The following is a 12,243-nucleotide window of genomic DNA, read 5'->3' as shown; positions in this document are numbered from 1 at the left end:
ACAGCGTTTCCAAGGCTATAAATCTTTATGGAAGCTGACTGCCACATCTTTCTCTCTCCCAGGGGCTGGTGGGTTCAAACTGCTGACCTTTCGATTAGCAGCTGAGTGCTTAACCCTTGCGCCACCAAGACTCCTTCAAATCCTTTAGATCACTTTTACTGAAGTGATTTAAATACTGACTACTGAATTTTGGAACCAACTAATGAAATGCAAAAGAATTCTTAAAAACTTAATTCTACGTTTAAAACATAAAGTATCGTGCCCAGGATGGAAACATAGACACCGACAACTGAGTTAGAATTTGAGCGAAGAAAGACTGGGGAAATGGATGCTGATATTATTAAAAGTAAAAAAATCTCCAAGTTTGATATTATTCACTTGAAATGTGTGATTCATCTGCTCAGAAGCAGATTAAAGTTTACCTTTGTACTATTAAAAAAAAAAAGTTTGCAAAGCAAATTAAAGGGAAATATTTAGCTGACACTTCAAGCTTTTAAGAACTGTTGGCAACATCTGCAGATTTCTAATGACTTTCTATTCACGAAGGCAACTCCTACAAACTATTCTATGATAAAAATTACTCCTCAATACTACAGAGACATGGATAAGACTAAATACTTCAAAATACTATTGGAACTCCCTGAGAAAAGGCATTTTACAAGAATGAAACCAATTTTGTTTTAGGAATTACTAAGCAATTTGTTACCATCTGAATTTAACTCCATCACATACCCATATTCCACACCCCCATGTCCTGTTTAGAATACTTAAAACTTCTGGAAGTATCAAAAGCACAAGTTTAGTATATTCTAACCATATATTGAAATGACAAAGTGATTTTAAAAATGCATATATTTAGTTTGAAGTTTAATTTTAGTATTTTGTTTGCTTAATATCAAAACGTAACCACTATAAAACATTATGAATTCTACTTGTTACACTAAATAGTATGAATTATACTTAAGCTATGACTAAACCATATTATCTGATTCATAGAATAATTTGTAAGAAATGTAAACACATCACATCATTACATTTCTTCATTGCCTAATGGGTTCTTTCTAGAAAGAAATTCTTAGCTTTGTGTAAGAACTGTGATGATATAGATTAGACAGAAGCTGAGGCACTTTTTTCCTGACCTTATAAATTTCCCCCATGGTTTTGCTATAGGAAATGTTTCATTGCATCCTCTAGCTAAAAACAGGTATCAAATCCTACTACAATGAACACCAAAGAGCTTTAGCTGCAAAGGACCTTAGTTGCATTAAATACTGCATAAAATAAGCCAATTATTGCAGCCTAAGGTTAATTTCTCTCTCATTTCTTATTTGCATTTTTTGGGGGAAAATTATAATTATAAAACAATTTTAAGTAAAAGAGAAGACTTTTAGTAGGTAATGGGTCAATCATTTTGTACCTTTCCTAATATTGTATGCAATGGCTCTTCTTCTTCACCATAGCCTGGTCCATCCATCTTCCATTGTTTCACAGTTTTGTCGTCACCAGTCTAGAAATAATTGTTTCGTTATGATTATGATGATGATAAACAATAGGTATCAACTATACACTTGCCACCACATACATTAAATTATAAGCAATCCCAGTTACAGAAATAACACATAACATATGCTTTTAGTATCACATTTACCAATGCATTTATACTCCACCGTGTTATAGTAAAGATATGTCACAAATACATAAAGTTAAAAATAGTATGAATAGAGTAAAAGAAAAACGAGAGAGAGAACAAAGTTGGGTCATAAATATGGCCCAAAAAATGCATTATTATGATAAGAGCAGCATTTTAAATTAGGAAGAAAAGAAAGTGGATTACAATGAAATGGCATTGTCATATCAGGTTAGTCATTCAAAATGTTTGAGTCCCATGTGATGTCTTACATGAAAATAAAATTTCAGAGAATTTTATATGCAAAAAAATGACATAAAAAAACCTAAAAATACTAGATAGAAGACATTTTATAATCTTGGAATGGATAAAGCCCTTTCATGCTTGACTCAAAACTCTAGAAATGATTAACTCAGTGGTTTTCAAACTGTGGTCTGCAGACCCCTGGAGGACCTGGAGATCTTAATCATCTACAAGACCAAAACTATTTTCATGTTACTAAAGACATTATTTGCCTTTTTGTCGTGTTGACGTTTGCACAGACAGCGAAAAAGTAGAAGTGTTGGCACCTTAGCACACATAAAGGCAGTGGCAACAAACTATGGTAATTCAGCCTTGCTTACTTGGCAGAGATTTTCTCAAAAATGAAGAAGTGATCCTGTCACTTCAAGGAAAACAACTGACAGGACTTGTTGCCAATGAGAAAATTTAAGCCTTCAAGCAAAAAATAAAAAATTTAGGAAACCTATATCCATTGTCATGAACTTGACAGCTTCCTAACACTTAAAGACTCCTGCTAAGGTCAGTGGTGATAGTAACATGTGATTTTCTTTTTCTAAATACTGTACAATAAAGTGTTAATATTTAGAATATCTGTGTATTTCAGTGAACCAGTACTTTCCACATGATCAATGTATGACATTACAAAATTATTCAAGGATAAAAGATATATTCAAAGTGTGAGATAGTTCAAAGGATTTTAATGTAACTATGTAAAGTTTATTGATAGAGTTTTAAATTTATGTTAGTTGCAACCTTTAAAAGGTAAACCTTGTCAAGTTTTGGTGTAGTATAAAAAAAGAATATTCACAATTTTCTGAAAATGCTATGCGAACACCTTTCCCTTTTTTAACTACCTATCTATGTGAGGTCAGATTCTCTTCATACACTTCAACCAAACCACATACTGCAGCAGACTGAATGGATAAGCAGATATGAGAATCCAACTGTCTTCTATTAAGCCAGACATGAAAAGGATCAGCAAAAATGTATAGAATTCCCATTCGTTGTGCTATTTTTTTGTTTTTAAAAATTTAGTTATTTCACAAAAATACTTATGTTACTACGTAATAGATTTCTTTTTAAACTGAATTTAATAAATAAATATTTTAAATTTTCTCAGTTAAATTTCTAATATGGTAAGTATCAGTAGATACAATCCACATAAACTAAAGCCTTCTGGGGTCCTTAGTAATTTCGAATAGTGTAGAAGGGCCCTGAGAACAAAAAGTGTAAGAACTGCTGCATTTTAAAAAGATATACAACAAACTGCGAACAGTGCTAGAACGGAAAGAGTAGAATTACATTATCTTCAACGTTCTATGTTTTACATGTCTACATTTCTAAAATGTTTTCCTCAATCTCCATCCTAAACATCCTTTGGAGTAGTTCACACAACCGATTATCCCGTCCTCCTGGGACACCATGCTCATTCATAGGCTTCTCCCAGTTTTTCCACTTCCTAAATCGACGGCAGTGGGTTTTTGGGTTTAAAGGCAGGCATTCCCCATGTCTATTTCCCTGACATCTTTGTATTTCTACATTTTCCCTTCCTACCTCCTCCCAATGACAGCATATCATGGCTTCAATCAAAAGCACTTCTGTACTGACGATGTCACATTTAGCTCTGACTTCCCTCCTAAGCTCCAGGCCTGTATCTCTAAAGGTCTGATAGACAGCCTCACTCTAAGAGCCCAATGACTGTCCAACTCATCACAACCTACCCTTGCCACTCCCACTCTCCTCTAAAGTTGCTGAAACTCCTGTTTTCCCTATTTCTGTAACAGGAACCACTATCTTCCCCAGCACCTCTCACTTAGTTATCAAGCTTGCCAAATCCCCAAAATAAATGTTTCTAAACCCAACCACTTCTTTCTGTTTCCACTCCCAAGCACAGCACGTTACTACTGCCTACCCAAACTATTTGAACAGCCCCCAAACTGATCGTTCGCTGCTATCAAATCAATCACCTCAAAGCAAAGCTCAGATTGTCATTCCCGTTAGAAAACCTTCAGTGATTCCCTACTCTCTGCCAAACGAAGTATAAATTCCTCATCCCAGCACTGAGAACCCTCCAGAATAAGCCCAACTATCTTTCTTGCCTCACCTCCCATTAATCATTTCTCAGTGTTCTATAGAAGATCAGTTCAATAATATGTCAAGTAACTCAAAATGGAATTATAGGGCTGGATTACATAAAGAAAACTATGACTTTTCAAGGTTTTAATAAGTTACTTTGCATTGTCAAGCTCCAAAAGGGCCTTGGAACAAATAAATGAACTCAGAAGAAAATCAGTCTTATATAGGTTGCAAAGTTTTAATGACTTAATAGCATTATACTTACAGTAAAAAAAGAAGTCCCACAAAAGCGAGTACATATGCCTCGTACAAAACCTTCATGTGCTTGTATTGTACGAATGCATTTTCTGTTAGTCAAGTTCCAAATTTTAACCTATGATAAAGCATAACAGGAAATTTCAGGGAATTATAAATATAAAATGTTCAGGCACAGAAGTACTACATTCCAAGAAAAATAAATTCAACATTGAAAAGGCTATGAATCACTCTTTTAGACAGCTATAAACAAAATCCTTTGGATTAAAATAATATAATACGTATGGATAAGTATTATCAACAAGCAGAAAATTCAATCCGTCAAACACTCTGTTGAGTCTAGCTTTCAAAGCTCTTTTTTCAAAATCAACAGAGTGGGAAATTATTGTGATGAATCATTAATAACACCCTCTGTGAAAAAAAACTCACACTTAAATACCTCTATTATAAACATAATTTATTATTTTATTTACTGTTAAACTGAGTCTCGAGTCTACTGCATTTATAATTTCTTAGGTTTAGTCAAGACCTAAACTACTGAATTACTATTTCAAAAAGAATTTAGTCTTGAGGATTAAAAGAAAAAAGGATACAGAAAGAATGAAATCAATGTCAAACCCAGTTACTAAAAACTAAAGGAAAAACATCTGTAACATAACTATTTTTACTTTAAAATATCAATGTTTAGAGTGACACTTGCCTCTCCATCACAGGCCCCAGAAAGAACAGTAGCCAGGCTCTTCGGATGCTTTGCCAAGCAATTGACTCCATCTCGGTGACCATCCAGGGAGGCAAGGAATGGTTTTGCAAATACTCGTTCCAGTTTGGTAGCATTTAAAGCTCTTACATATTCTCGTGGAACCTCAAAAGGATGTAAGGTGGGATCGTAGTTTCTTGGAACTGAAATAAGAATGACTTCACTAAATAAAATAATTCATACTTAGTACTTCCTGTGGTCTTCCTCAGCTAATCAGTTTATTCTGCAATAAGCCTTTATTAGGGACCCTGTTCTATGCCCAGCACTTCATAAAGAATACAAAAGTGAAAGACTTGTCCCCCAGAACTCTTTTCAAAATTACTGGGAAATCACGGAACGCTGCATTTGCAAAATAATTAGAACCTACATATATATTTTTTCTTTTATATATCCTGATCACACTCTTCAACTGGGTTATAAGCTTTCGGGGACAGAGATGCCTGTCCATTCTTCATTTGTACTCTTTGTGCCTAGCATGAAACAAGTGCACGATAGATGTTTGCTCAACTAAACTCTAAGCTCCTTGTGGGGCAGGGAACACCATCAATCTTTGGTGCTCAACACTATACTGACAGGCACACGATGTGGTAATTATGACTATATTATACAGCTACCATTTATTGAGCATTTTCCTGTTTAGCTACTTAAAACATACATACATAGAATTTACCATGTGGCAGGCACCACTGTAAAGACCTTATATTAATTCATTTCATCCCCTCAGCACCCTACGGGGTAAATGTTATTACTATCTCCCACTTTACAGATGAGGAAACTGAGGCAGAGAGGCCAAGTAACTTGCCTATTAAGTGGCTGGGCTAGGATTCAAACCCAGTCTGGCTCCAGAATCCACGTTCTCACTATCGTGCTGTGTTACCAAACATCTTCACCAGGATAGAGTCAATCTCAAGAGACTTACCTCATCTTCCTTGCGCATTCCTAAGAAGCAACTCCTCATCCGTTAAAGTTTTATTATGAGAACACAGCAATTCAGTCACATCTTCAGGGTCTACTTCTAATCCTGGTTCTGCTGTGATTTCTACCATACCTGCAGTTACTTCTTCCACTGAATTCTTGAACCCTTCAAAGTCATCCATGAAGGCTGGAATCAACTTCTTCCAAACTCCTGTGAGTATTGATATTTTGACCTCCTCCCATGATTACAAATGTTCTTGATGGCATCTAGAATGGTGAGTCCTTTCCAGAAAGTTTTCAATTTACTTTACCCATCCATCAGCAGAATCACTATCTACGGCAGCTATATCCCAAACCAAAAACCAAACCCACTGCTGTTGAGTCGATTCTGACTCATAGCAACCCTATAGGACAGAGTAGAACTGCCTGATAGAGTTTCCAAGCAGTGCCTGGCAGATTCAAACTGCCAACCTCTTGGTTAGCAGCTGTAGCACCTAACCACTATGCTACCACGGCAGCTATAGCCTTATGGAATGAATTTCTTAAACAATAACACTTGAAAGTCGAAATCACTTCTTGACCTGTGGGCTGCAGAATGGATGCTGTGTTGGCAGGCATGAAAAAAAATTAGTCTCCTTGTCCATCTCCGTCAGAGCCCTTGGATGACCAGATACACTGTCAATGAGCATCATATTTTGAAAGGAATCTTTTTTTCTCAGCAGGTCTCAACAGTGGGCTTAAAATATTCGGTAAACCATGTTGTAAACAGATGTGCTGTCATCCTGCCTTTGTTCTTCCATTTATAGAGCACAGGCAGAGTAGATTTAACGTAACTCTTAAAGGTCCTAGGATTTTCAAAAAGGTAAATGAGCACCAGCTTCCATTTAAGGTCACCAGCTACATTAGCCCCTAACAAGAGAGTCAGCCTGTCCTTAAGAAGCCAGGCATCGACTTCTACGTCCAGCCGTGAAGGTCCCAGATGGCACCTTTTCCCAGTCCGAGGCTGCTTCATCTACACTGACCATCCGCTGTCGAGTGCAGCCCCCTTCAGAAGCCAGGCATCGACTTCTACGTCCAGCCGTAAAGGCCCCAGACGGCACCTTTTCCCAGTCCGAGGCTGCTTCATCTACACTGACCATCCGCTGTCAAGTGCAGCCCCCTTCACAAGCCAGGCATCGATTTCTACGTCCAGCCGTGAAGGCCCCAGACAGCACCTTTTCCCAGTCCGAGGCTGCTCCATCTACACTGACCATCCGCTGTTGAGTGCAGCCCCTTCACCAGTGACCTCAGCGGGAGCTTCTGGAGAGCCTGCTGCAGCTTCTACCTCAGCGCTTGCTGCTTCACCCGGCACTCGTACGTCATGGAGGTGGTTTCTCTTCTTAAATCTCATGGACCAACCTCTGCCAGCTCCCAGCTTTTCTCCTGCAGCTTCCTCACCTCTCTCAGCCTTCACAGAACTGAAGAGAGTTAGGGCCTTGCTCTGGATTAGGCTTTGGCATAAGGGAATGCTGTGGCTGGTTTGATCTTCTTTCCAGACCCCTAAAGCTTTCTCCGTAAGCAATAAGGCTGTTTTGCTTTCCTATCCTTCGTGTGTTCACTGAAGCGGCACTTTTAATTTCCTTCAAGAACTGTTCTTTTGCGTTCACAACTTGGCTAACTGGTTGGTGCCAGATGCCTAGCATTCGGCACACCTCGGCTTTCAACATGTCTTCCTCACTAAGCTTAATCATTTCTAGCTTTTGATTTAAAGGGAGAAATGTGCTACTCTCCTTTCACTTGAACACTTACAGGCCATTGTAGGGTTCTTAACTGGCCTAATTTCAGTACTGTCTCAGGGAACAGGGAGGCCCGAGGCTAGGCAGAGAGCAGTGAGAACGGCCGGTTAGTGGGGCAGACAGAACACATACGATATTTATCGATTAAGTTTACCGTCTTAAACGGGTGCAGTTCATTGCTCCCCAAAACAATTACAACAGTAACATCAAAGATCACTGATCACCACAGCAGATATAATAATAAAAAAGTCTGAAATATTGTGAGAATTACCAAGATGTGACATAGAGACAAGAAGTGGGCACATGCTATCGGAAAAATGCGCCAATAAACTTGCTTGGTGCAGGGTTCCCACAAACCCTCAATTTGTAAAAAAACGCAGTGCCTGTGAAGTGCAATAAAGTGAAGCATAATAAAACGAGGTATACCTGTATATTTACTTAACAACCTGTGATTAAAGATGCTTGTTTTTTAAAATCTCATTTAACACTGTAATAGGGCAATTCAAAGGTTCTAATTTCAATTTATTTCAATCTTTGGTTTTAATGGCTGCCACTGGTAAGAAAGATACAGGTAATATTTGTTTGCACAATACCATGTTGATAGGACAGCAAGCATACTGGAACCAATTTCTCGCTTTGCATGGTTCCATGGTAACACACTTAAGCTCAGTCACTGTGACCCTGTCAAAGTGTAGAATCGGTTAATATGGTACTGTGCAAAGTGAAGGCTGCGTGCACTTCACAAAGACCAGCAGATTCAAAGAGAAGGTTTGCAGAGTTGGTTGCATTTATTTATTACGTTTAATTTTCAATCCCATCCACCAGTACTGAAAATATTATTTCTAAGTGTGTCTAGAAAATTTTCATCTACTCTGATGTCAACAGCTGTTCTTACAACTAAATGGCAATTTAATAACTTTAACAAATGGTTTTTCAAAACAACAAGGAAAAAACCCAACAAGACAGACAATTCTGTTTCCAATTATTTTCATGTAGGAAAAAGGAATTTTATAGGCTAGGGTACCGACATCATTTTCAGTATAAAATTTTTTAAATGATAGAAGCATCATCAAACATATGTTTTCACAATGATCTCATAGCACAAGTTTTTTTTTTTTTTTTAAGTAATGGGCCTTGAAGGGGCAGATATTTATTCTTTTCTAAGAAAATAAAAAGCAAAAAACTCTTACTTCATCTTCATAGCCACAGAAAAGTTCAGCAAATTTTAAAAAATGCGTTATTCATCATGCCCTTCCCCAACTGTTCTAACAACTCTTCAACTTTACCGTGATAGAACTAAGGAACTTCTGCGTGAAAAAAGATTTCCATGGTCCTTTCTATCACTTGGAAACCCTGGTGGTGTGGTGGTTAAGTGCTACGGCTACTAACCAAAGCATCAGCAGTTCGAATCCGCCAGGCGCTCCTTGGAAACTCTATGGGGCAGTTCTGCTCTGTCGGAATCGACTCGACGGCACTGGGTTTGGTTCTATCGCTTTACAAATTACTGACAAAGGTTCTGTTACTTTAAGATAAAGCAAATCCCTGATAACGTAGTATGTTACAATATCCTAAAGATATAAGCCTTTGTCAACCTTTCCACTCTGCTTGGGATACCTTTAGTACCATATATAATATGTGACTATTTAACCCAGAGGCACCTCAGAAGACAGACCTGGCAATCTGCTTCTGAAAGTCACGGCCTTGAAAAACCTACGAAGCAATTCCACTCTGCACACGTGGGTTTGCCGTGAGTTGGAATCTACTTGACTGAAACTAATAACATTTACCACATGGCCCAAATGAGGATGTCAGTGCCAATCCAAATATCATACAAATTTCTTTTTTAAGATGAAGAATATGAACTGAAGTACTAATTACTCCCCCCCCCCCCACACCTCAATGAATAGCCTGCCTGCTATCGTTTGACCTATGCAATGAGTTTCAAGCTCCTTCTAGTCTTCTACAATCTGGGCTCAATCTACCTCTTCAGCCTGTCACTCACTCATTTATGCCTTCATTCAGACATTCATAAGGCAACTACTATGTGCCAAGTGCACATAAAACAACTATTATGTGCCAAATGTACATTTTTAAACACAGTGGTAGAAATAGGCATGATTCTTCTTCTCTCTGCAAGCACAGTCTAATGGGAGAGACTGATAATCAAAATAATTATCAGACAATGTGATAAATACTGATAGAAGTAGAGGCTGTCCCCGGGTTACAAATGAGATCCATTCCTAAGTCTGCCTTTAAGTTGAATTTGTAAGTAAGTCAGAACAAGTACAGACGATTTTTATTTAATGTCAGTTAGTGAAACGTTCGTCTTAGTACACAGTATATGTTTTACCTTTTTACGCATATAAAGCACTGAAGAAACACTTCCAAACCATGCAATGTTTTCCTGAGTGCCACAAAGCAGTGCATGCATTTGTTATCACAAACCACTGCACTTAACTCAAATTTTTAATACAATAGGCTTTATGGCAGTCCATTCTTAAGTATGAATTGTCTGTAAGTCGGACGTTCCTAACCAGGAGACTGCCCATATACATATGTGAAGGGATGGCAGAAGAGGAGTGTAACAAGTGGCAGGAGATAAACATAGAAAGATTGTTTAGAGAAAGCTTCTCAGAGGAAGGGGCTGAGGTAAATAAGGGTGAGTGCCAGAAGTCTGAAAGAGAACACCAGGAAAGCATTCGGATAGACAGGAATTAAAGTCAGCTGTTGTTAGCTGCCATCCAGTCAATTCTGACTCATGGCAACCTCACGTGTGAGAGGAGAACTGCACTCCAGAGTTTTCAAGGCTGTGACTTTAGGGAAGCACAGTGACAGGCCTATCTTCCAAGACACCTTTGTGTGGGTTCAAGCCTCCAACCTTTCAATTACTAGTAGCCCAGGCTTAAACATTTGTGCCACCCAGGAATTCCAAAAGAAAGCTACTTGTGGAAAAGTAGTGACTGGTGAAACTGAAGAAGATGGGACCAGCAGTTCAAGGAGGGATGCTGCCAAGCCCTTAGAGAATTTTAAGCAGGAAGGTGACAGCCTAATTTTCATTTTAGAAACATTACTGTCTGATTACTTAATCTGTCAACATCTTGTGCGCAGAGGCTACATTTATATAGCAATGCTCATATATGTTGCTAATCTCTACTACTCAATCAAAATATTGACATATTGTTCCAGCCTCATCTTCTATCACTTATCCCTGATTAAACTCCGATCACATTGCCCTTAAGGCCTCTGCACTTGTTATTCCCTTCACTTGGAATTTTCTATTCATACATAGTTTGTTCCTTGGCATTTGGGTCTCACAAGCATGTTAATGGGAAACAGGACAGAATGGAAAAATAAAATTAATGTCATTTTGACCATTCCCTCATTACACTTCTTCAAAACAGTTGCTACTAAGAGAAAACCGGTGGCTTTAGGTTTCATCTTTGTCTCTTTCCACATCCACTCAAAACCAAAACCAAACCCAGGGCCGTCAAGTCGATTCCGACTCATAGCGATCCTATAGGACAGAGGAGAACTGCCCCATAGAGTTTCCAAGGAGCGCCTGGCGGATTCGAACTGCCGACCCTTTGGTTAGCAGCCATAGCATTTAACCACTACACCGCCAGGGTTTACATTCCAGTCATAGCATTTAACCCCTACACCGCCAGGGTTTACATTCCACATCCAGTAATAACTAATTTTAAGTAATAAAGCGGCCAGAAATCAGAGCAGTAGGGAGGTTTAGTGAAGCCTGTTTAACGCTTAAACCCTTCAATCCACGAGTGTGGCTCATTCAAGTTCCGCTTCTCAACAGAAATAAGAGCCCGAGAACAATTAGAGACCAACAGCTGGAAGAGTCCCCCCATATATACGTAAAAGCGTTCCACAGTTAACTCTTTCCCAGTTACCACTACAGAAAATTCTAAAAAAGGGCTTGAGGGGAAGTTATCTGCTAGTCAGTCCCACAGATGAACAAAGAAATGAGAATGGAGCACCAGCCTCCCCCCTGGCTTTACCCTGAGAAAACAGAGGCTACATCCCGGGGACTGGCGGTAAGCTTTCTCTCTACCAACTGGACTCACCTCTCTGTATGTCCAACTTAGTTTCGCGGACATAGTTGTCCGGGTTCCGGCTAAGCATCTTCACCTTCATATTGACGGCTCGTTCTCCCCAAATCCACGAGCCTTCGCCTCCCGGTTCCTGTTACCACCGCCTCCTCCGGCACATTCGACTTCCGCTTCTCCAAAGCTACTTCCTGTCACATGACTTCAAGGAGCCTAAGCGCGCGGCTCAGCTGGGTCCTGAGGCGCTCCGTAGTTTCGCGGGCAAAGGTTAGCAGTGGGCGGTCCTTCAGCTGTTTGCTCTCACCCACGATCTTTACCCGGGGCTTGCAGCCTCCGGCGGTGAGGTGGGACAGGGTCTAGGCGGAGGCAGGCGTCCCGCCTCCCTTGCGTTCTCCGCCAGCGTCACGTGCAGCTGCGTCTCCTAATGCCCCATCTGCATCCGGGTCTCGGGACTTTACTCTCGCGTCCCGGCGTCGGAGACCACGTGCCAGTCAC

At 39.5% G+C, this 12,243-nt stretch overlaps 1 protein-coding gene across 2 annotated transcripts in view; it reads right to left on the bottom strand.

The window, feature by feature from the left end:
* Nucleotides 1–12,207, bottom strand: part of DCAF13 (DDB1 and CUL4 associated factor 13) — a 34,441-nt gene extending 22,234 nt beyond the window's left edge. Inside the window, exons 1-4 of one of the 2 annotated variants that reach the window (XM_064267986.1) lie at nucleotides 11,767–12,207; nucleotides 4,941–5,140; nucleotides 4,251–4,358; nucleotides 1,418–1,507 (exon numbers count right to left, since the gene is read on the bottom strand). In XM_064267986.1, coding sequence (XP_064124056.1) covers nucleotides 1,418–1,507; nucleotides 4,251–4,358; nucleotides 4,941–5,140; nucleotides 11,767–11,836 — 468 coding nt within the window. In that variant the 5' untranslated portion in view covers nucleotides 11,837–12,207. The remainder of the gene's footprint in view (nucleotides 1–1,417; nucleotides 1,508–4,250; nucleotides 4,359–4,940; nucleotides 5,141–11,766) is intronic. The other variant, XM_010588440.3, reaches the window with a different exon arrangement.
* Nucleotides 12,208–12,243: the final 36 nt, after the last annotated feature.

This window comes from Loxodonta africana, chromosome 14, assembly GCF_030014295.1.
Source record: "Loxodonta africana isolate mLoxAfr1 chromosome 14, mLoxAfr1.hap2, whole genome shotgun sequence".
Classification (NCBI taxonomy): domain Eukaryota; kingdom Metazoa; phylum Chordata; class Mammalia; order Proboscidea; family Elephantidae; genus Loxodonta; species Loxodonta africana.
This window is presented reverse-complemented; position numbering and strand designations above follow the sequence as displayed.